Genomic DNA, 23107 nt, shown 5'->3' with positions numbered 1-23107 from the left:
AAGAGAAGGCAAGAACAGGGGTAACGGCAGAGGGAGAAGCAATGAGCAGGGACTCCAATGCAGGGCTCCATCTCAGGACTTTGGGATCATGACCTGAGCAGAAAACAGATGCTTAACAGACTGAGCCACCCAGGTGCCCCACGATACAATTTTAAATCTAAGTGATTTCAAGTATGAATGGAGCAATGCAGAATAATAGAAGTTGGTGACATCATTAAGCCTATTTTTGGACTGATATTATCATCTGATACTTAGACTTCAGAAAACATTTTCTGAAGGAATTTTAATCTCTTTAATTCTCTTGTTGTTGACAGCTAATAGAACAGTGTTGCCCTTGGATTGAGAGTGAGAACCTTGCTTCTTCTGAGCCTATTTCAGTTATCAGAATTCTCAACACATAAAGCACTGAAAAATGGCAATTAACAGCAAGAGGTTTCATCTATGGACACAGAGCGACACTGTAGAAAGAGATTAACATTATTATTAAATCCATGATAAAATGCTCCTGTACATAAAAACATTTACTTTTTTTTTTTTTTTAAGATTTTATTTATTTATTTGACAGAGATCACTAGTAGGCAGAGAGACAGGCAGAGGGCGAAGAGGAAGCAGGCTCCCTGCTGAGTAGAGAGCCTGGTGCGGGCCTCGATCCCAGGACCCTGAGATCCTGACCGGAGCCGAAGGCCCAGGCTTAACCCACTGAGCCACCTGGGAACCCCAAAATATTTACTTTTGAAATGTCAAATGTAACACTAGTGGGATACCTAGTGGAATACCTTGTTCAACAGTCTTGTTTTACATTCAACCAAAATCAGTTTGATTTAGCTAGAACTATATAGTAAAAAAATGTATTCATTTCAGATATAGAAGAGGTAATAAAGATAATGAGGCTTATCTTGTATTTCAGCGTAAAAAGGAACATTATTAATAGAACTGATTTCTAATAACTTCTCATTAGGTCTGCCTGAGGCACATTTTCCAATTCTTTTGCAATACCCTGATTATGTAGTCAATTTAAGAGTGAAGTATGTCTATGTGTAACCGATTCTTTTTTTTTTTTTTTTTTTAATTTTTTTTTTTTTTTTAAAGATTTTATTTATTTTTCAGAGACAGAGGGAGAGAGCGCGAGCGAGCACAGGCAGACAGAGAGGCAGGCAGAGGCAGAGGGAGAAGCAGGCTCCCTGCCGAGCAAGGAGCCCGATGTGGGACTCGATCCCAGGACCCTGGGATCATGACCTGAGCTGAAGGCAGCTGCTTAACCAACTGAGCCACCCAGGCGTCCCTATGTGTAACCGATTCTTTAAGACAAATAGAATCAGTGCTTTTTAGGTCTACTAGTTACACAAAGTTGAAAAACAGGGTGAGTTCACAAAGAACTCAAGTAAAGATTCTATAAAATATGCATATACATGAATAGTTCACAACAAAAATGGAATAAAAGTAAGTAAAGAAACAAAGTCAAATATTTTGTTAAACTGTCTTTTCTTGATTCTAAGATTTTCTTAAATATTTTAACACTACTACAGGAGCCTGGGTGGCTCAGTCCATTAGTTAAGTGTCTGCCTTTGTCTCAGGTCATGATCCAGGAGTCCTGGGATCAATCCCCATGTTGGGCTTCCTGCTCAGCAGGGAGTTTGCCTCTCCCTCTCTTTCTGCCTGTCCTCCTGCTCATGCTTTCTCTCTCTCACAAATAAATAAAATCTTAAAAAAAATATTTTAACAATTCTGATATTAGATATTGTATGGATTCACTTAATGTAGCATTTAATTTTAAACAAATTTCCCCAACAGCTGTTATAAATGTAAAGATATGCCTTATAACTGATGGTATTGTAGAACTGAAGAAATATGGTTATTAATTTAGATTAGTTATAGCAAATAAGAAAGAGATTACTCCCTAAATATTAATGAACCCCCATTCTAATTACATTTTTCAAATAAAAAGCACATTACCATAGAATAGTAAATTGAGTATCTAGTTATATAAATGTTTCACTACATTCATCTATCACATCATGGTTTGCAGTTGAACAAATACTGGTGTAACTACCATCATACCTTTATTGCTTCCAGAATAGGTTCGTAAAGATCTGGAAATCCAGAATAATGATACATCATACAGTGTATCAGTTCTGTTAACTGCACTAAGAAGGCTGTACTGGAAGGCAGACCATCACTTTTGAAGGAGTGAACCAAACTAACTACGTGAGGAACAATCTGAAGAGAAAAAAGACACATATTCCAATATAAAAAGACAAACATTCTAATATACAAATGGACAACAAATTCTCTAGCCTACAAATGGAATGCAAATGTTACATGATCAGCAAGTACTTTTCTGTATGTTCAGTCACAGTCTTTTTCTAAAAAAGTTATGAATTTAAAATTTCTAGAATATCAAGGTACATCAAAATTTCAAAGTCACATGTAATTTTAATTCCATATAAGACCTGTCTCCTTATTCTTATACTCCACCTAAAACACAAACTAAGGTACAAAATAGAAGTCGTAGTCACTTCTGCCATTCTGAAAAATGCTAGGCTGAAAAATGTTAGGACTATTTTATTTACCAGATTGTTCAATAGGAACAAACTTTTAAAAAATATAAACCTAGAATTAGCTTAAGAGCTCCATCTAGTGTGAAGTTCAGATTTTTCACTTGAAAGAATTAAACACAGTACATTGCACATTAAAGTCTACTTCAAGAAAGTAACGAACTTAACTGAAATTAGAGCTCAGCTCTTCTTTTAGGTAAGTATGGAGAAGATACCGAGAAGATGTCTTATGTTAGCATTGTTATTCTTTTTAACAACTCCATTTCCCCACCTCCAAAAAGAGGAGATGGTTCTAAAGAATAAATGGAATAAAAAATTTCTATTACTTTTAAGAAACTGGAGTTAAAATGGAAATCTAAAATGCTCATTGTTCAAAAACATGCAGAAAACTTAGTATTGATAATAAGCACAACAGTGTGTTTTCATTACAAAATTAAAGTCAATACAGGGTCATCACATATTCAAGAGGTTATTAACAACATGAACTCGGTTTTGCAGAAATGCCTCTTTCCATGAGTGCAGTGATATCTTTGTTCCAATTAATTATTAATCATAATCTAATAATATACATTTATACTTCACATGTAAAAGGTCTCTAATAATATTACGTTCTATTTGTAGAACATTTTTTTGGTTGTTAACTTGTGATAAAGGTGAAGTTATGGCTCTATCGTCTTTTCACTAAATGGCAATAACAACAATTATAGTAGCATCATAATCAACTCCCTTTCCTTCCTCCTAAAAGGAACAATCATATTCTTTTTTTTTTTTTTTTAGAGATTTTATTTATTTATTTGACAGACAGAGATCACAAGGAGGTATAGAAGCAGGCAGAGAGAGAGGAGGAAGCAGGGTCCCTGCTAAGCAGAGAGCCCGATCCAGGGCGCGATCCCAGGACCACCTGAGCCGAAGGCAAAGGCTTTAACCCACTGAGCCACCCAGGCACCCCAGGAATAATCATATTCTTAAATTAACAGTGCTACTCTCATTTTGCTCTGATTCTATGCCTGAGGTCTCAAAATCGCTTTTTAACTTTTGCACATCCTTCTTTGATCTTACCTCCATCACCATGAAACCATCAGTTCCTAATGAGTTCACTGTATTGCTCTCATCTCATTTCTAAACAAAGCTGAATTATAATTTTGCTTCATATAGCTATATCTATCAGATAGTATCTTGCTAAAATAGCAGAAATCCAAAATTATTATGCTTCCTCACAGGTGAAAAGAGAGAGAGAAGTGGAAGAGAAGAGAAAATAATTTTTAAAAAATGATTATTTAATTTACAACTCTAAATCTTCCAAAAACCTTCCTAGTGTAGATTTGGTCTTTGCAATCAGGTAATATAGTTGTCTACTATTATATCCTGTATGGTCAAAATTATCACTGACATAGAAATGAGACTAAGTTCTTCACAGGTACATAGATACACGTCCAAGCAGGCTATTACATTCTAACTGCTTGAAAGTTGCTTTTTTTTGAGTGAGTAAATCTAAATATTTGTGGACATTACTGTAATACTCACTAAACTTAAGTTACCATTTGAGAAAATGTGTATGACTTATTAGAAACTTTGATATTTTTCTTTGGTTTAAAATAAATTTCTTTCCACTTATAAAAAGCATATGAAAAGCAATTTGGTCTATAATAATATATATTATAACATCCATCTTAGTTTGCTCTAAAATGCTATGAATAATGATGTTGGTGATTCCCAGTTATTGCTCACATTTAAGAACTTCTAAGCCTGCATCCTTTACTGAGTTAGAGTAATACTGAGTTAGAGTAATACTGATTTAACTACTACATGACCATTAGATGCCCAAGTTCATTTTAGTTGAGTAGCCAGTCAGGTTACATACAGTATATAGGCAATAATTAGATCTTAGTTTTTAGAATTTACTAAGCCAGATGACAATTTTCAATTTCAGATCTAAGTAAACTTTAAGTAAATGATTTCATATCAATAGTTCAATAAGCCAAATATTTCAAAGTCAACCATTTTTATTTCAACTATGTTTTTCAGAAAAAGAAGTAATACAACATATGGAGATATCGTCCATCTTTTAAAAAAAGTGGGAGCCAAAAATAGGTTTAGAGTATGGCATAAGTGACAAATCAGATTAAGAAATGTCATCAGTGAGAGGAGCAGTAAACATTAGAATGGATGAGTAAGTTTTATTAAAGAATCTCCTTCTCAAGAGAACCTGAAAATAAACCTTTTATCAACTGGCCTACACATGATTATGCCTGAAGACAGACATAAATAATTGATGTTCTTTACCTTGTTAGACTTAGCTAGTACACATGCTATCTTAGCTTGAGTTCTGAGTTTTGTTTATGTAACAAACCAATATCGGGTTATTGGTTGATGCATCAATTATGAAATTAATTGTAGAAATTCTCAGAAAAACCCTTTCGAAGTGACAATGGATGACAGAATTACTTGTTGATAAGGATTACTTTCTATAAAGCCTGCAGATTTTCCTTCAGTGGCAGTGAGGCACTAAGCAGCCTAAGTATGTACATGGTTCTTTGAGGCTAGTTTTGTTTCTAGCTAATAATCAACAATTGGAATTCAGCACTTCTTCATCAGTCTCCCTTGAATTTGCTTGTATTGGGTCAGCATTCCTAAGATATTTATATTGTGGGTATACTAGTAATAAGATTCTAATCCTGTAAAACTGGGGACCAGACCCTAAAAGAAGCAAATAACCATATAAAGCACTGCTTTCCTGCGATGCACTAGACAGATAAATGGACAGAGTCTCAAAATAACATTTTGTCATTTCCACCTGTAATGACTGATAATCAAAGAACTGAAACCAAATCAAATCAAAACCAGTGATATAGCATATTAAAAATGGTAGGGTTCTGGATATATTTTAAAGGTGGAGTTAACTGGATTTATAGGTTATGGGTTGGGAGAGAATGACATCTCAATTCTGGGGCTATAAAACAACATCTAATCTTTTCACATTTCTGAAATTCTAAAGCATTTTTTTTCTACATTGTTCCTATGTGCAAGAGACAACCATCAGTGATGCTGACATGTAACATCTCTCATGTAGAGCAATAATATTTAACTGCTGGTAGTGGTTCCAAGTGCAGCAGTTTTCGTGAGACTCAAAACATTTTGAAAATATACTTTTTGGAGGGAAAACCCACAACCTCAATTTTCTAAGAAATCATAAAGCTACAAGAAAATAGATTTAGGACTAACATAATCTTTTTCACTATATACAAATGTGACTCCATATTAAACTAAAATTTTAACACAAAGTTCTTCAGTGCAGAAAGCTTGTGTCCTAACTTACCAGATGGAACGCCTCTGGAGAATGCTGAAAACTGAGCAGCATGTGAGAAAGAACTGCAAGAGCACCAGGTCTCACAAGAGGAAACCAAAGTCGATTAAAAACCTTCAAAAAAGAGAAGACATCCACCTTAGGAGTTTGTAGGAAAATCATTAACCCAATCAGTGGCTCTTTTCCTTGGACCAAAAATATTTATGTGACTATCTCCCTTCCTGGAAAGTTCTATCATAACATGTCACTTTGGGAGAGAAAGTTGGGAAATAACAACATAACAGAGATCAAGAGAATATAGTGGTCTAAAAAACTCTTAAAACCCCTTGATCAAATACAAATCTGTCAAGCTTTACCTACAAAGTGATCGTTCCTTGGCCCACACTTCATTCAACAAACATTGATTGAGATTCTACCATTGCTTGGCATTGTTCTAGGCACTGAGGATACAACAGTGGATTTAAAAAAATCCCCAATTTGATAGGGCTTACTGTCTCTAGGGCAGGTAGACAATAAAAAGTAACATGGAGATAAATACTGAAAATAGGGTATGAAGATAGGGACTGCTGAGTAGCAAAGGGACCTGCTATTTTATTATTCAAAAAATGTGTCATTTAAAAGGTGATATCTGTATATATAAAAAAGCTGAAGGAAATGAAAGTAAGCCTGCAGACACCTGAGAGAAGAGCATAATAAGCAAAGCAAAGGCCAAGTACTGCAAAGGCCCTGATGTCTTCAGCCTGGTACTAGAGATAGAGCAAAAAGGGCAGTGTAAGCAAAGTACAGAGACTGAGGCAATAATAGTGGAAGACTTGAGGAGAGAAGGAGCAATGGACTAGATCATGTAGGTCTTGTGTGACACCTGTCGGGGCCAAAGGGGAGGAGCAGGGAGACTACAGCAATCTGTATAGCATGGGATGATGAGAGCTTTGGACCAAGGTGGTAGTGATATAGCTGGTTAAAAGTGGTAGGATTCTGGACATTTTAAAGGTGGAGTCAATAGGATTTGTAGGTTAAGGGCTGAGAGAGAATGAAAAGCAAGAAGGATAGCTTTCAGGTTTTGTCCTGAGCAAGTAGAAGGATGGAGTCACTATTTAAGATAGGGAAGACCAGGTCAGGGAGGGAAAAATCAGAAATTAGATCGTGGATAAGCTGGATTTGATATTCAAGTATAGACACTTGGATACATGACTCTGGAGTTCATGGGACTATAATGAACAAGAAATATATACCTGGCAGTCATTAACTTAGAAACATTATTTTAAAGTGATGGGACCCATATGCTGTGAGAATGGACTAGAAAATGGCTGAAAAATTAAACTCTAAAGCGCTCTAAAGTTAGAAAGATCCATTATGGGAGACTGAGGTGCCAGTAATAAACTAGGACAAAAGCCAAGAGAACTAGGACAAAGTGAGGCAAGTGTTTCAAGAAGGAGCGATCAACTGTGTCAAATGCTGCTGATAGGTCAAATGAGAGGAGGCCTAAGAAACAACTCCTGAGTTTAGCAATACTCGCAAGCACTGGTGTCAAAGATGGTTTTGGTAGGATAAGGGTGGTAAAAGCTTGATTAGCCAGATTTAAGAGATAATGGGAGGAATGTTTTCATATTAGATACTTGAAAACAGCAAAATTCTTTTAATTATCTATACTAAAATACCATTCTTAATTTCTATTTCAAAATTATGATTCAAAACCAACCAAAACCAAGAACATATTCAACATTAGATGCTTTATAGGGGACTACCCAAAGATTAAAAGATTGAGACCATTCATTCAAAGAGATTTATATACTCCCACTTACCAGCTCTATTTTCAGTAAAGTAACATCTATCAAAATAGTAAACTTCTGGACAGCTGCCAGTCCTTTTAGGAGTGCAATCACCCATGTATCCACATGCTGAGCCAATGGCCAGGATAGCCAGTCAATCATTCTGAAAATTGAAAAAGAAAACTATCAGTCTTGAAAATGTTTTCAACATCTTTTAGTTGGGAATAATAAAGTTACAGTAGACAATCTCTCCCTTTGTGACTCAATATTTACTGAGCTGGCTTGTGAAAGAAAAGCACTGTTCTAGATGCAGAAATAAGTATAAAGGTGCTTGTACAGAAGGAGTTTCCGAACTTGTAAGAAACTGACAGTTTCTTACATATTTCAATAAAAAGAAATTCTGATAAAGTGTCATTTCACATAAATGCAGTTTTAAGCTGACTCTACACAGTGCTAGTTAGAATTTATTAGGCAAATTCACCCTAAGAAGAAGAGCTCAAATGTAGCTATTGACTAAGATATACGGAAACAAAATTTTTCCTTTCTGGTGATTGCAGTCTAAAAATGAAATGCACTGTTAAAAATGACTATTTTGAATTGAGAAATAGGTCTTTTTATCCCTTTCATTATCCTACTATACCAAGACATAGAAGGAAGCTTTACATAGATAAAAGGGCACTGAATCTGTAAATACACTAAATGGCCTCATACTGAATTAATCAGTGTTCTTCTTGAATATCAACCCAGTTAAATGGAAATAAAGACAAAATAATATGGGGTGTGATGGAGACTGTCCTTAATGTTAAATATCAATCACATTAAAGAGCAGTACAACTGTTTTGATCCAATAATCCAGTTTTGGGGATTACATAATAAGAAAATAGTAGTAGGAAAAAAAAGGTTTTTAAAATCAGAGTGATCTGGTTTCAAAATCTTAACTTACCATTTATTAGTTGGAGGGGCCCTAATATCTATGTCTCAATTTCCTTATCTATGGATTATAGATAAACATGTTTATTTTACAGGGCTGATTTGAAGACTACATGAGTTAATATATGACACTGGAAATACTCATTGTGAATGCCTCTCTTCTACCAAATATCAACACATATGGCAATAAATAAACAACTAAATAAAATGTCAAACATAAATACTAAGTACAAAAGCATATGACCAAAAAGAGCAACTAATATCTTAAAAAAACTGACTTCAAAATTGATATGGTTATTTTCATAACAGCTAATGTTATAACCATCTATATTAACACTGGAGTGTTATCTCCTTTTTTAAAGTTTTTGCTCTTAAGATTAAAATGTTCCATCAGATGTTAAGAGTAGCCCAAAGTCCAAAGGCATGTTAGTTATCTATATGTTCCTTATGTTTCCTATTTTAAATCCATATTTTATTTCCTTTCTTGTTTTTCTGGCCATCTTCTTTAAACAATGATAATTACAAATCGTTAAAAGAGCCTCTGACAGCTAGCTGTTCTACATATTCTAACTGTTGTTAAGTTGATTTTAATAGAAGTTTGTAGCCACTCTACATATAGGGAGTAGAGAGATACTTGTATTGGTGTATAAAGAGTAAGTTCATAGTTGCACTGTATTTAGGATATGGAAAAATGCAAATAATCTAAACGTCCATCAATGAGGGAATGGCTAAATATACTATGGAACATTATGTAGAATTTTATTCCTTTTTTTTTTTAAACTTAGTATTTTTTTTTTAAAGATTTCATTTATTTATTTATTTGACACACAGAGAGAGATCACAAGTAGGCAGAGAGGTAGGCGGAGAGGGAAGGAAGCAGGCTCCCCACTGAGCAGAGAGCCTGATGGGGGGCTTGATCCCAGGACCCTGAGACCCTGACCTGAGCTGAAGGCAGAGACTTAACCCACTGAGCCACTCAGGCGCCCCTAATTTTAAAGAATGAGATGGATCTATATGAATCTATCTGTGGGGATCTAACATGGAAAGATCTGAGATATTGTCCAATTAAAGAAGAAAAAAAGTGCCAATAACTTCTAAAAACTGTTCTTTAAAAAAATCATGCTGGACACAGTTCATATTTTTTTAGTACAAATATACACACATACAAAAATGTGATTCAGAGAAGTATATGTGAGCACATCTCCTTGGCTTTGTGGACTCTGTCCTCTGTGGGGGAATGGTACCACCAGAATAGAAAGAAACTGGGCTCTCCAGAACAGGGGGCCCTGGGCCAGAACTCCCTTTAGCTCAGGTCTAAGAGTAGAGTAGAAAATTCCATTTGGCCATGGTTCTGCATTATACCTAATCACCCAATCAGCTTTTTCCTCTTCTTCCCATTTCTAGCTTCCCATCTCAAAAGCCTTTACTCTTTACCTTATCCCATATGTCCACAATGTCCTCCAGCATACTAAAGAAACTTCCAGTCAAAAGTAAGAGTAAGAAGCCATTCACTCAACAAATATTGTGCTTATTCCATAACAGTTACTCTGTTAAGTGCTGAAAACAAAATAATTACAATTTCTGCTTTCAAATTGGTAAGAAAAATTAGGAATTTTGTCAACAGTTATATAATTAATAAACAGCAGTACTGGTGTTTGAACTAAGCTCCGCTGGTGTATAAATGCAATGCTTTGAGCTACACATTAATTATATTCCAGTTCTGCTTCAATTTGATTGGACTTGCATATGCCCAAATCCTTTCAGGCACTGGTATTGTACGATGAATTATTTTTATGATTAACTACACTAATTTTGTCCAACATATATTGGTTTCTACATGAATTTTAAGGATACTTAACCCTGATATATTCAGTTAATTTCTTACTATTTAAAGAACATTGATTATAGTTATAATTTATGTACTTTGAAATCTTCTTTCCTCCATTAGACCATGAGCTTAAGAACAGTGATCTTTAATTTATGGATCTCCAGTACTTAGCATACTGTTTGGAGCTGAGAAGGAATTCAAATTTGATGAATAAATGAAACCATCCAAGTTGCAAAAAAATGCAACTTGAAAATCTTTTTTTTTAATATCTTTTTTTTTTTTAAAGATTTTATTTATTTATTTGACAGAGAGAGATGACAAGTAGATGGAGAGGCAGGCAGAGAGAGAGAGAGAGAGGGAAGCAGGCTCCCTGCTGAGCAGAGAGCCTGATGCGGGACTCGATCCCAGGACCCTGAGATCATGACCTAAGCTGAAGGCAGCGGCTTAACCCACTGAGCCACCCAGGCACCCCGGCAACTTGAAAATCTTAACATTAAAACTGGCAATAGGGATGCCTGGGTGGCTCAGTGGGTTAAGCCGCTGCCTTCAGCTCAGGTCATGATCCCAGCGTCCTGGGCTCGAGTCCCACATCGGGCTCCTTGCTTGGCAGGGAGCCTGCTTCTCCCTCTGCCTCTCTCTGCCATTCTGTCTGCCTGTGCTCGCTCTCTCTACCTCTCTTTCTGACAAATAAATAAATAAAATATTTTTTAAAAAAAACTGGCAATATTACAAAAGACAAAAAATAGATTTATTCTTAATTTGTAGAGAATAAAACCAATTTTCACTTTTAGATGGCACCTTCACGGCTAGAGCCAGCCTCAGTTTACCTTGTTCCACTGTTTTAAAAGTTGGGAAATTTCACATAAAAAACTGGATTACAGGCTTTTGAAAAATCAGATCAGCCATACTGAATTCAAATTTCCTTATGGCAACAAGAAAACTGGAGTTGAGGATCAGCATTCTCTTTTAGAAGGTACTTATGTACCCCATTCCTTATTATTTCACTTACATCTGGCTAATCTCATACTTTAATGTTACTTATCTGTTTCTGGTATGGTATTTGCATTTCTTTGGATTACAGAAAATAACAGTTCAAGCATAGTAAGTGCTACGTGTGGGGAAATACAGACTATGAGGAAGGAGAAGGTAGGAGAATGATAAAAATAAACACTGCTATCCTGTTGAGTTATATCTTACTATAAGAATAACTACTTCAGATAGACTATGGGTTAAACAGGATCATACAGGATAAATTAAAAATGCAATACTTTTAAAAAGTGGATCATAGCTTCCCACAGAAACAAACAGGCAAAAATTAACTACCAAATATATTTTTAAAAACAAGAAAAATTCAGAAGTTAGATACCATGGCTATTTTGAAAAGGTTGAAAAATTAAGATGAAAAGTGCCAACTGCCAAGAAATGGAATTTGCACTTGATTTAGTAATGTGTGGAAGTCACTGCAGTTTGTTAATCAGAAGGGAGAACTGAATAGATCAGGATGACTTAGAGAAGAGAGAGAAATGTAAGTCACTGTTGGCAAAAAGACCAATTAGAAGCCTCTGTTGCAATAACTTACGGCATGTAATGAAAAATGTTAGATATTATTACCTAGGCAATGAAGGTGAAAGACAAACGGATTTTTAATTTCACTTTCAGCTATGAAATGTGTAATTCTCTGACTCTTCCTATTTTATTTAAGGACCACATAATTTATGATATCTTCATCTCAAAGAGAAAGAAATTTTAGTGCTGTTGAGGTCATACTTATAATGGAGTGTTACTGCTAAATAGGACATATACAGAATTTCATTATGGAGAGATGGATGAGATAGAAGTCTTTCTTTTCTTTTTCTTTCTTTCTTTTTTTTTTTTTTTTAATAGGCTCCATGACTAGCATGGAGCCTAATGTGGGGCTTGAACACACAAACCTCAGATCAAAACCTTAGCAAAATCAAGAGTCAGAGGCTCAAGTGACTAAGCCACCAGCCGCCTTGGTAAGAGTGTTTCTTAAAATTAAAAGTAAACAATGAGAACTTTACATAAAGACTTGGACATATAGAAGACATATAGAAGAGAATTGATAAAGTGATAAAAATAAAGGGAAAAGGAAAAATAAGAAGAACAATATGAAGAAAATCCTAACAGCATGGTGTCACAGGATTTCTATAATTTTAAGGAATTATAGAATTTTATGAATACAAAGATATCAAGATGATGAAAACAAAAATACAGACCACTAAATATGGCAAGGAGATCACCATAAATTAAATGTAGTAGAGATAAAGGCCATACAGCAGGAATAATATTTATATAGGTCTATGGAAGTTTGAGAGAATGAGCAACAAGAAACTGAGAGTAATAGGTACAGCTAAATTGATTTAGTTAAATTTAAGAGCACAAGGAAAAAAGAAGGAAAGTTGGAAGAGAAGGGTCTTTTCAAACACTAGACAAAAAGGGGGAAAAAGTGGAAAAAAAATTCATGTCCCCAAAGTTTGTGTTACAGATAGTGAGATTTGTATACATGTAGCTTTCTGAATATCCAACACAAATACTTAAGTTTCTATGTCATGACTACAATTTTGTAACAGGTACACAGAAACCATTTTGTTCCAAATCCTTATATTTTATTTAGATGTGCCACATACACACGCACAAATGTGTACGCTGTAGAAAAAAATTACAAAAAAACTCAGGCAGATGTGAAACAAAAACAGGTAGAGGAGAAAAGCTCGATTAGAAAAATAATCACTGGGACGCCTGGGTGGCTCAGTTGGTTAAGCAGCTGCCTTCGGCTCAGGTCATGATCCCAGGGTCCTGGGATCGAGTCCCACATCAGGCTCCTTGCTCGGCAGGGAGCCTGCTTCTCCCTCTGCCTCTGCCTGCCTCTCTGTCTGCCTGTGCTCGCTCGCGCTCTCTCCCTCTGTCTCTGAAAAATAAATAAAATCTTTAAAAAAAAGAAAAAAAAAAGAAAAAGAATCACTAAGGGGCACCTGGGAGGCTCAGTTGTTAAGCATCTCCCTTCAGCTTACGTCATGATCTGGGAGTCCTTGGATGGAGACCCACTTTGGGCTCCCTGCTCAGCCAGAAGCCTGCTTCTCCCTCTCCCACTCCCCCTGTGTTCCCTCTCTCGCTGCATCTCTGTGTCAAATAAATAAATAAAAATTTTTTTAAAAAGAGCAGAGGTTGAGGTTTTAAAGAAAAATAGAGTCACTGAAATAAAGAAACTCAATAGCTAGAATAAGCCCTATAAATGGGTACTCTGAAGAAAAAAATCAGTTGAGTTTTAAGACAATATTGACGTTCTTCCCCTTCGATCTCCACAGGCTTTGCTCCCTCTTTTGTGTCTTTACTTCATCTTCATGTTCTCATTGAGGCCTTCCTAACCCACCTAATTTAAAATTGCAAACCAATCTCTCATACTTTATGTCCCTCCTATCTACTTTTTTTCCAAAAACAATTATCACTATTCAAATACTAAATTATAATTTTAATTATCATATTTAAAAAAATCTAAAACAAAATTAATTTTAGGATGTATAATTAGTTTATGTACCATTAAGGCAGGAAAAGTCATGCCAATTAGACTAGAATACCAAGTGACTTTATATTTCCACATTTTAACATCTCTGAAATTAGAATGCATCTTGCAATCAAAGAGATATGTTACTAATTTACTGTCTTCTTCTTCATCTAGAAACTAAATCCACGAAGACAGATTTTTTTTATCCATTTGTTCAAAGAGGTTTTGAAACACTGCCTAGCACTCATGATAAGTTAAGTGTCTATAAATACGGTTTGAATAAATGAACAAATGAATTAATAAAAGCATGAAAATGCTGAGGATAAATATATTAAGTTTACACCTAGAAATATAAGAATAAACTGAAAAACATCAAGAGACATAAACATTACCAGAAAAGCCTAACTACTCACAAAGGAATGACAACTGGATTGACAGCAGACTCCATATCAGCAATAATAAATGCCAGAAGACAATGCAGTATTATTTTCAAAATGCTGAGAAAATGACTATCAAATTAGAATTCTGCATTTTACCCAATCATCTATTTAAGAATAAGGAAGAAAAAACACATTTTTAAACAGACTAAGGTAGAGTGTATTATCCAGAGATTCTGATTGAAAGAGAAAATAAAAGTATGTACTTAGCTTAAAAAAACAAAAAACAAAAACCCAGGGAAAACAGGTTGCAGGAAACCACAATGAGTAAGTAAATTAGTAAAATATACTGATAATCCAACCAATTCCTTACTGTACAGTAAGTCTACTCATGTGTATATTTTTGGAATTAAAAAAGCTGAACTGAAAATGGACTTTGAATTACTTTGAATTTGGGAGACCTGTCAAACCTAGATAGTAAGGTAAATAATTCATTCCAATTAATTTGGAGAATATGTATTTCATTCTACAATTTCAGTTTAAACATCTAAGTTTTTCATTACCCACAAAATACAATAAAGTATTTCCTCCTCCCAAATCTACAACACCATCTACAGTGTCATGAAGAAGTACCTGCAAAGAGCTTGGGTCATACTTGCATCTTTTACATTTGGATCCGTAGTTAGGCTCCTGATGAGAACTGTAATCATCTGAAGAGGAATATGCTGCACAAGGCTTGCCAATGCTACAGAAGGTTCAAATGATGTATCTATTTTTTTAATTAAAAAAAAGAAAAAGGAATATGGCAAGAAGGTTCAAGTGAAGTATTTAGAGAGAAACAACAATTTACAAAAAAAAAATGTATTCGCAGCAAAGGTGTTACTCAGGGCAAGCTGTTATGCTCTACCTCACGGACAGGCTAACAACATCCAAGGAACGTTAAACTACAGAAATGAGGGATGAAACGTGAGCAGCAATGATTGTTCATTACAGACAGAACTACTGCAATATAAAAGCTATTGTTCACTATCACCATATTCAGCTCATAAGTTACTTTATTCTCCTGCATTAGTTAATATTAAGTCATATTAAGTTGTGTTAAAATATTCGTTAGTAAGAAAAGAAATTCAAGGTATCATTTAAATTCCCACTTTAGATCTTCCAAAGTAACTTGTAACTATTAATTACAGTAGCCATAGTTCTAAGGAAGACTTAAAAGAAATCTCTTAAAGAAGTAAAAATTAAGGTGAATTTTGAGGGGACTTTGTTTAAATTATATAATGATTAAGCAAATTCAAGACAAGTTCCTTTACTGCTACTGTTGAACAAGTTCTGGGGAAATCTAACAGTTCTAGCAACACAGGTAATAAAAGAAAAATTACAATGAAAAAATAAGACAACTCAGATACTGCAAATATTTAGTTGATTATTCTTTCCTAAACATATTTAATTCATCAGAATATACGGAGCTTGTTAAAACTCTACTCTTATTTCTGGTTCCCAAGATAAAAGACACCTCCTTCACAAGTTCAACTTCAAATAGCCAAGGAGAATGGTTGTACCAAGTATAGAGGAAAGGAACACAGTTTTGGGTCTATTGTCTCACAACTTACAGAGCTGAAAGCTCCAAGTCCAAAAAAGGAATGTAAATACAAAGTAAAATTCCTGGTGAGAAAGCATTTTCTTGCCAATTATCACTTGACTCCTTCCCACTTTCTAAGGATGTAGTTCTTTCTAAGGATGGGCTATATACACTGAGCACAAAAACATCTATTTAAGTTCTCATAGTCTTTCCCTCCTTCTACCTATACCCTCTCTCATAAACTACTGTAGAGAAAAAAAAAGTCAATATGCAAAAACTACATAGTTAAACTGTGATAATCCAGTAATAAAACAAACCATACAGCCCATGAATAAAAAAGTGGGAAAATTAAAAAACAGGAGAAAAACTAGTAATGACTAGATGACAGAGTCACAGTACAATAATAACATGGTAAACATTATTATGCTATCATTAGTCACTAATGAATAGAAGCTTTATTTAGTCGCTGTCATCCTCAAAGCATTCCATAACTTCAGCAGAGGCTAGGTAATTAAGCAACTTACTCAGTGCCAAAGGTCTTAGACCTCAATATTTTCAACATTTAAAATAGGAACACTGCTCCCCCCCCCCCCCCCCGGTCCCCAAAGGTACAAAGGGACACCCTAAATACGGAAGTGGATGAGAATAAAACTTTGGATGAGGGTATTAAGATTTGTTCTCCATTAAGAATGTTTTCAGGGCAGAGAAGCAAACATGGTGTGTGTCTAAGAGACATGCTGAATTTCCAAGAGAGATTTTTCTGGAATATAATGACACTTACCTGTGGAAGAAATGCTTGCAAAAACTTCCTGCAGGGAAGGCAGGAGTGTGGAGGGCTCGGCCTTCCAGATGTTCTGCAGTAAGTTACTCACTTTTGTCACCTGAGAGACATATTCCCGCAGCTCCTTCTCCTGGGTGGACACGCACTGGAAATGGCCTATCGTTCTTACAAGCTGTTGACAGAAGGTGACGGACAGTTTTCCCTTGGGGATGCACTGCACGAAGTCGGTCAGGAGGTCGCTCAATCGGGCACACAGCTGCGGCTCCGGCCTCTCACACACCATACGTAACACCTCTACTTGCAGCAGGCTGAAGAGGTCCAGCACCGATGGGCAGCTCATGATCAGCTTCAGGCCGTTGTGAATGTAGTCCAGAATGGCTACGTCCTTCCTGTCCAGCGAGTGGTAGCCCTGCTGAAGGAGGCCCAGCACGAACGTCTTGTTGAAGAAGGACTCGAATTCTGGCCGGTGGTATCGCGCATAGGCCTCCAGCACTTGGTGCCCCACCTGCCGCTGGAAGGGGTCTTGGCCCTCCAGAATGAGCCGGGTGGTCAGGTCAAACATGGCTTCACACTGCGCCTCGTCTAGCCAATGCTCCGCCGATTCCACCACCTTCCGCACAATCACCCGCTTTAGGGGCAGTGGGTGCGAAGAACTCACCAGGCCCTCCAGGATCTTGTCCATTGTCGCCAAACTGCAAGGCCGGGGCCGGGGGATTAGAAGCGGGGGAAGACAGTCCCGACGTGGGGCAGGAGAGTCCCGCGGCACAGGTGAACTTGGAGCGCCGCAGCAGCAGCGGGACCGACCACCGCCACCGCAGTCTCAGCAGCCACATTTATCGGACAGAAGGGCCCATCCAAGCCCGGGCGGGAGGTGGCAAGTCTGGGGAGCGTAAGAAGCGGCAGCGCCCGCGGCGGGCCTAGGGAGCCAGAGGCTCGCACTCCGCCGCCGCCCCGGGCCCACGCTCCCTCTCAGCATCAGCGCGGAGCGGTTGGCCAGGACCCCCGGCGGCGGCGGTCACTTAAGGACCGTGGCTGTCCCCCAATAGGTGGAGGAAGCGCGACTTAGCGTCCCGAGGCAGGTGTGGACGTCGGGGCTCAGCAGGTCGTAAGATGAAACCAGCCTTCGGTTGAGTCAGAAGCCGCTGTCACTGAAAGTGCCGGGTCAGCCCCGGAGAAGATGAGGAGGCGAACCCTCCTTGACCCGGATTCAGAAGTTCCCGCAAACAGGAAGTGAAAGACCTTTCCCTCCGGAAAGGCCCGCCCTCCGGCCCTACAGCCCTCGGGCCCTCCGGCCCCTCCCCCCCGCCTCCACCTCTCTGTCCTCCTCTCCCCCTCCAAATCCTCCCCAACTCGCCGCCACCCTCCAGGTTACGCCCCCGCCGCCTCCCCGCCCCTCCTCGCCTTGCCCCGCCCCGCTCCTTCGCAGCTACGCAGGTGCGGCCGCTTGCAGTGGAGTCGCACGGCGACGCTCGCGTCATTGGGTAGCGTGTGTCGAGTCACAGGCGGTTTTCTGGCAGGTGCGGCCGGGAGCGGACGCTGAGGAAGTGACCACGATTTTAGTATGCCCACCTTCCGAACTCTGTAGGTTCTGTGCCGGTCAGGTTATTCGTGAAAGCCTGAGGAAGTGCTATTTGTGTAAAATTTTGTGAAAACGTTTTGGAAACGAGAGAAAAACATTTGGGGAGTAAGTAAGGAAGAGAAACCCAAAACTGTGATTGAGGAGAAATGGTTTAGGTCTTGGCTCCTTCATCGAGAAATGAGCTAAGGCTCCTAAATGTGAGTGCCTTCAGTGCTGTGGCTATTAAAGTAAGAACTGTACTGGCAGTTGCGTGCGTTTAGTGAGGGCCGGTATGGGTAGGGATTTTTGTCAAGCCTCGAAGTATCTTTTTAGTGAGCTTTTGGGTCATATTGAAAAACTAAAAGGTGTCCAAACAATGGAAGAGTAAGGAAAAGGTGGCAGGTGAGAAAGAATGAAAGGTATGTATATATTTGCCTATGTTCATCTCTGAGAGTACTTCGACGGTAGAAAACCAGGTGAAAATTAAACAGTGTTTAATACCTCATTTTGTTGGACTTCACGTGCTAGAGTAAATAGTGGTTTGCGGATATTGGCTTATGAACTGGAGGCTTGTGGTAACCTTGTGTCAAGCCAGTCTGTTGGCGCGGTTTTTTGAACTGTATTTGCTAATTTTGTGGCTTTGTCACATTTTGGTTTTTGCAGTATTTCAGACTTTTTAATAATTACTTGTGAAGGTAATCTGTGAGCAGTGATTATGATTCACTGGAAGCTCAGATGATGGTTAGCATCTTTTAGCAATACAGTATTTTAAAATTAAGGTATGTAGTTTTTTAGACATAAAGCCATTGCACATTTAATAGACAACAGTATTGTGTAAACGGAGCTTTCAGATGCCCTGGGAAACCCCAGAATTCATTTGACTCTTGTGATACTTACTTCGTACTACAGTGGTCTGGAACTGAACCTACATTATCCCTGAGGGCTGCCTTTATGTGAGCATGCTGACATTGAACATGGTTTACAATAAACAGCTACAGTTATGCTTGTACTTTTTCAAGTTAAAGTCCAAAGATTTGCAATAAGAATATAGCCTTTAATAGAGCCCTTTAAATTGGAAAGAAAAATAGCGTAATTATAGCCCCGTTCACCTTTAGCTAATATAGTTGTGAAATTAGGCATAAATGGCCTCCAATAATGACAAAACTTAAATGATTTAAGATAGAATAGAAATAAAATAGAAATATTTTTTCAATAGAAAAATGAATAAAGCTGTATGTTTTTCTTTTACCAATTTACAAAATGATTACACCAACATATTTAACATGCCAGTTGTGGTAATCATAAGAATAGCAGTTTAGATGAGAAAGGAACCAAGTAGAGTAAACTTTTGGACAGAGTTTGTAGGAAGAAACTGAAGATAAAAGAGAAATAAGGCAGTTGATGAGTCTAAAAGACAACCATGCTAGAGCACAGGAATAACTTTGGAACTTTTCCTTTTCAAATAGATAGAGGGTAAAACTATAGAGGAAAGTTGTACTTTACTGGGAATGGTGCCGTATTGGAAGACAAAAATAATATGAAAAGTGAAACATTAAGAGGAATGAACAGTAGGCCTGTGAATTTGAGGAGTAGCAGAGATTTGGAATTAGCCTTAGTTAAGGATTTGCTAGGGATCCAACTGAAGATAATTGAAGATTGCTGAGGAGAAAAAAAAATACTGGTTAGTTAAAAACTTAACAGATCATTAATAACATTTCCTTCTTTTTGTTAATATTCTCTCTTGAGAAATTGAATGTTGTAAAATAAGATGTCTGAGAGAGCATAGTGCAAGTTGTTCTCAGTCTGCATAACACAGATAACATAGTTTCATACTATCAGGCTTCCAAAAGCACCCATGACTCAGTGTGGTTTTTTTGTTTTGTTTTGTTTTTTGTTTTTTAAGAATTTTATTTATTTATTTGACAGAGAGGGATCACAAGTAGGCAGAGAGGCAGGCAGAGAGAGAGAGAGAGAGGAGGAAGCAGGCTCCCTGCTGAGCTGAGAGCCGGACACGGGACTCGATCCCGGGACCCCGAGATCATGACCTGAGTTGAAGGCAGTGGCTTAACCCACTGAGCCACCCAGGTGCCCCCATGACTCAATGTTTTTAAAGTATTTCTTGAGTGCTGGATGCATGAAATAAAATATTTAGTAGGTTTTTATGCTCAAATAGTCAAAGCATGTTTTCCTATATTGCCATTGGTAAAAAAAAAATGTACACAATATCCTGTTCTATTGTTTTAAGATTTCATTTGAATGTGATTTTACATAATTGATTTTATCCCACAACTGAAAGTTATATACAGTACCATGTTCTTGTTCAGCATCTTAAAATATTTTCAAAAGTCTGTGGAAAGGTTTTGCTGAAGTGTGTTCTGCCCCTAATCATTGAATTAATAGGTGCTATTGCCACAGGCTTTAAAATTTTGTATAAAATTTTACTCTAAGACTCCAGTTATGAATGAAATGGTTTTAGAAATATCTTAAATCTGAAAGTAGGAGCTGTGATGGGGGTGAACGAGAAAAAGCTCAGGATAGGGAAATATCATTTATTAAACACCCTCTGTTTTCCTGGGACTCAATATAGTATACTTTATTCTTAGTTTTCAAAATAGGCTTTGGAAGTAGACATCAGGGACCATTTTACAGACAAGGTCATGAAAGCACCAGAGGTTAAATAAATAGCTATTAGTTGAGAAGTGTGTGTGCGTTTATATATTTGTGATAGGCAAAGAGGAAAGACATTTTCAAAGGCAGTGGTTAGAGTTGGCCAACTGCAACACCACTACTATGAAGTTATGAGATTATTTATATTTCTCTATAGAATCAAAAGCAAACTCATTGTGTAGATTAGAAAGAACTGTGATTAATAAATCATCTTGTGAATAATTACTAATAATCACTTTATGCATTTTATGTTAATGTACATTTTTTAAATTAAAAAGATGGAAAGAAATATACCGATCACTGGTATGGTGGAGTGATATTTTTTATGATTTCAATAACACACACCAAACTTAACCTAACAACTTTTATACTTGATCTTAGCCAAAAGGCCGAAAAGCAGTTCCCTAACAACTTTTAAAACTGTCAGTGCTTCCTATCTTATTTAGAATAAAATTCAAGCAATTCAAGTGCCTACTATTAACTGCAAGACTTTACATGAAGTAACTCTTGAGTCTTTTCCTACTACTCTCCTCCTTACAGTGTGAACCACACAGGCCTTCTTATGGTTTCTTCCTCAGGTCATCCTCTTTCAGGTCTTTGGGCATTTGTACTTACTGAAATTTTCTTCTCTGGTTACTATAATTTAAATCTGCTCAGAAGTCATCTCCTCATAGGGTCAGTTCTAGATTATCTACCACTCTATTATGTTACTCTGTTTATTTCTTTGTAGTACTTAACCATCAACCACTTAAGTGAAATTAACTTAATTGTTATTTAATTGATTGTAGTCCTTTTCTTTCCTCTAAAATCTAAGCTCCATGAGGTCAAGAAACTCTAATTTTCTCCGTAACCTCCATATCTAGTAGTTAGAACGGTATCTGGCACAAAGTAAACAATCTAATAATTTATTGAACAAATGAACTTACTATTTTTAACAAAATGAAGGAATTATTTTAAAAATTCCAAGAAATTAGCAAAACAACTTAAAGTGAGTTCAGCAAGTTCTCAGAATACAAGATAATAGACAAAAAACAATTATACTTTTATATACTAGCAATGAACACATGGAAACCAAAATAAAAAATGTAATACTATTTACAGTCACAACAAAACAATTTAGGTGTAAGTTTTGTAAAACATGAGCAGGACTTACACTGAAATCGACAAAACACTTATTAAAGAAATAAAGGAAAATGTAAATATATAGAGATGCGTATTGTGTTCATGGATTGGGAAACTCATAGTAAAGATGCTAATTGTTCCCCAGCCGACGTACAGGTTTAACATAATTCCTATTATAATCCCAGCAAGATTTTTTTTTTTGAGATACAAGAGTATTCAAAAATTTATATGGAAAGGCAAACTGAAATTGTAACAATAATTTTGAAAGAAGAGTTAAGTGGGAAAAATCACTTAACCCAAATCTAATACTTACTATAAATTACAGTAATGAACAAAATGTGGTACTGGTAGAGGGATAAACACACAGATCAATATAACAGGTTAGACTACCCAGAAATAGACAAACAACTGAGTTTGGGCAAAGATGCAAAAGCCATTCAGTGGAGAAAGGGTAGCTTTTTAAACAAATGGTGCTGGAGAAATTGGATATTTATAGGCAAAGAAAAAACTTTGACCTAAACTTCACACCTTATACAAAAATTAATTCAAAGTGGATCATAGATTTAAATGTAAAACATCAAATCTTAACACTTTTAGAAGACATAGGAAAAAATATTTGGGACCTAGGGCTTGGTGAGAGTACTTTGACGTAATACTAAAAGCAATCAATAAATTGGACATCATCAAAATTAAAAACCTTCCCCAGTGAAACTTCCCCTGTTAAAAGAATGAACAAACAAGTTATAGACTGGGAAAAAGTATTTGTAAACCAGATATCTGACAAAGACATATCTAGAATAAAGAACTCAGGGAGTTCAACAATAAAAGGCTTTTGTGTATCTGATGATACTACCAAGCGAGTGAAAAGACTAAACATGAAATGGGAGAAAATATTTGCAATAAATTGACTTCAACAAAATTTAAAAGCTTTAAAAAAAGGATGTAAATATTCATTAATAGATGAGTGGATAAACAAAATAAGTTATATCTATACAATAGCCAGTCATAAAAAGGAGTGAAATACTACAACATGGATCAAGTTTGAAAACATTATGCTAAGTTAAATAAGTCAGACATAAAAGAACAAAAATTACATGATTTCATTTAGGGG

At 36.7% G+C, this 23107-nt stretch overlaps 1 protein-coding gene across 1 annotated transcript in view; it reads right to left on the bottom strand.

Annotated features, from left to right (window-relative positions):
* USP38 (ubiquitin specific peptidase 38) overlaps positions 1-17951 on the bottom strand; it is a 36853-nt gene extending 18902 nt beyond the window's left edge. The window contains exons 1-5 of the mRNA XM_032332380.1: positions 16650-17951; positions 14920-15055; positions 7662-7791; positions 5872-5973; positions 2059-2217 (exon numbers count right to left, since the gene is read on the bottom strand). Of these exons, the coding sequence (XP_032188271.1) occupies positions 2059-2217; positions 5872-5973; positions 7662-7791; positions 14920-15055; positions 16650-17331 (1209 nt within the window). The 5' untranslated portion in view covers positions 17332-17951. The remainder of the gene's footprint in view (positions 1-2058; positions 2218-5871; positions 5974-7661; positions 7792-14919; positions 15056-16649) is intronic.
* Positions 17952-23107: the final 5156 nt, after the last annotated feature.

The sequence above is a fragment of the Mustela erminea genome, chromosome 2 (assembly GCF_009829155.1).
Source record: "Mustela erminea isolate mMusErm1 chromosome 2, mMusErm1.Pri, whole genome shotgun sequence".
Lineage (NCBI taxonomy): Eukaryota > Metazoa > Chordata > Mammalia > Carnivora > Mustelidae > Mustela > Mustela erminea.
This window is presented reverse-complemented; position numbering and strand designations above follow the sequence as displayed.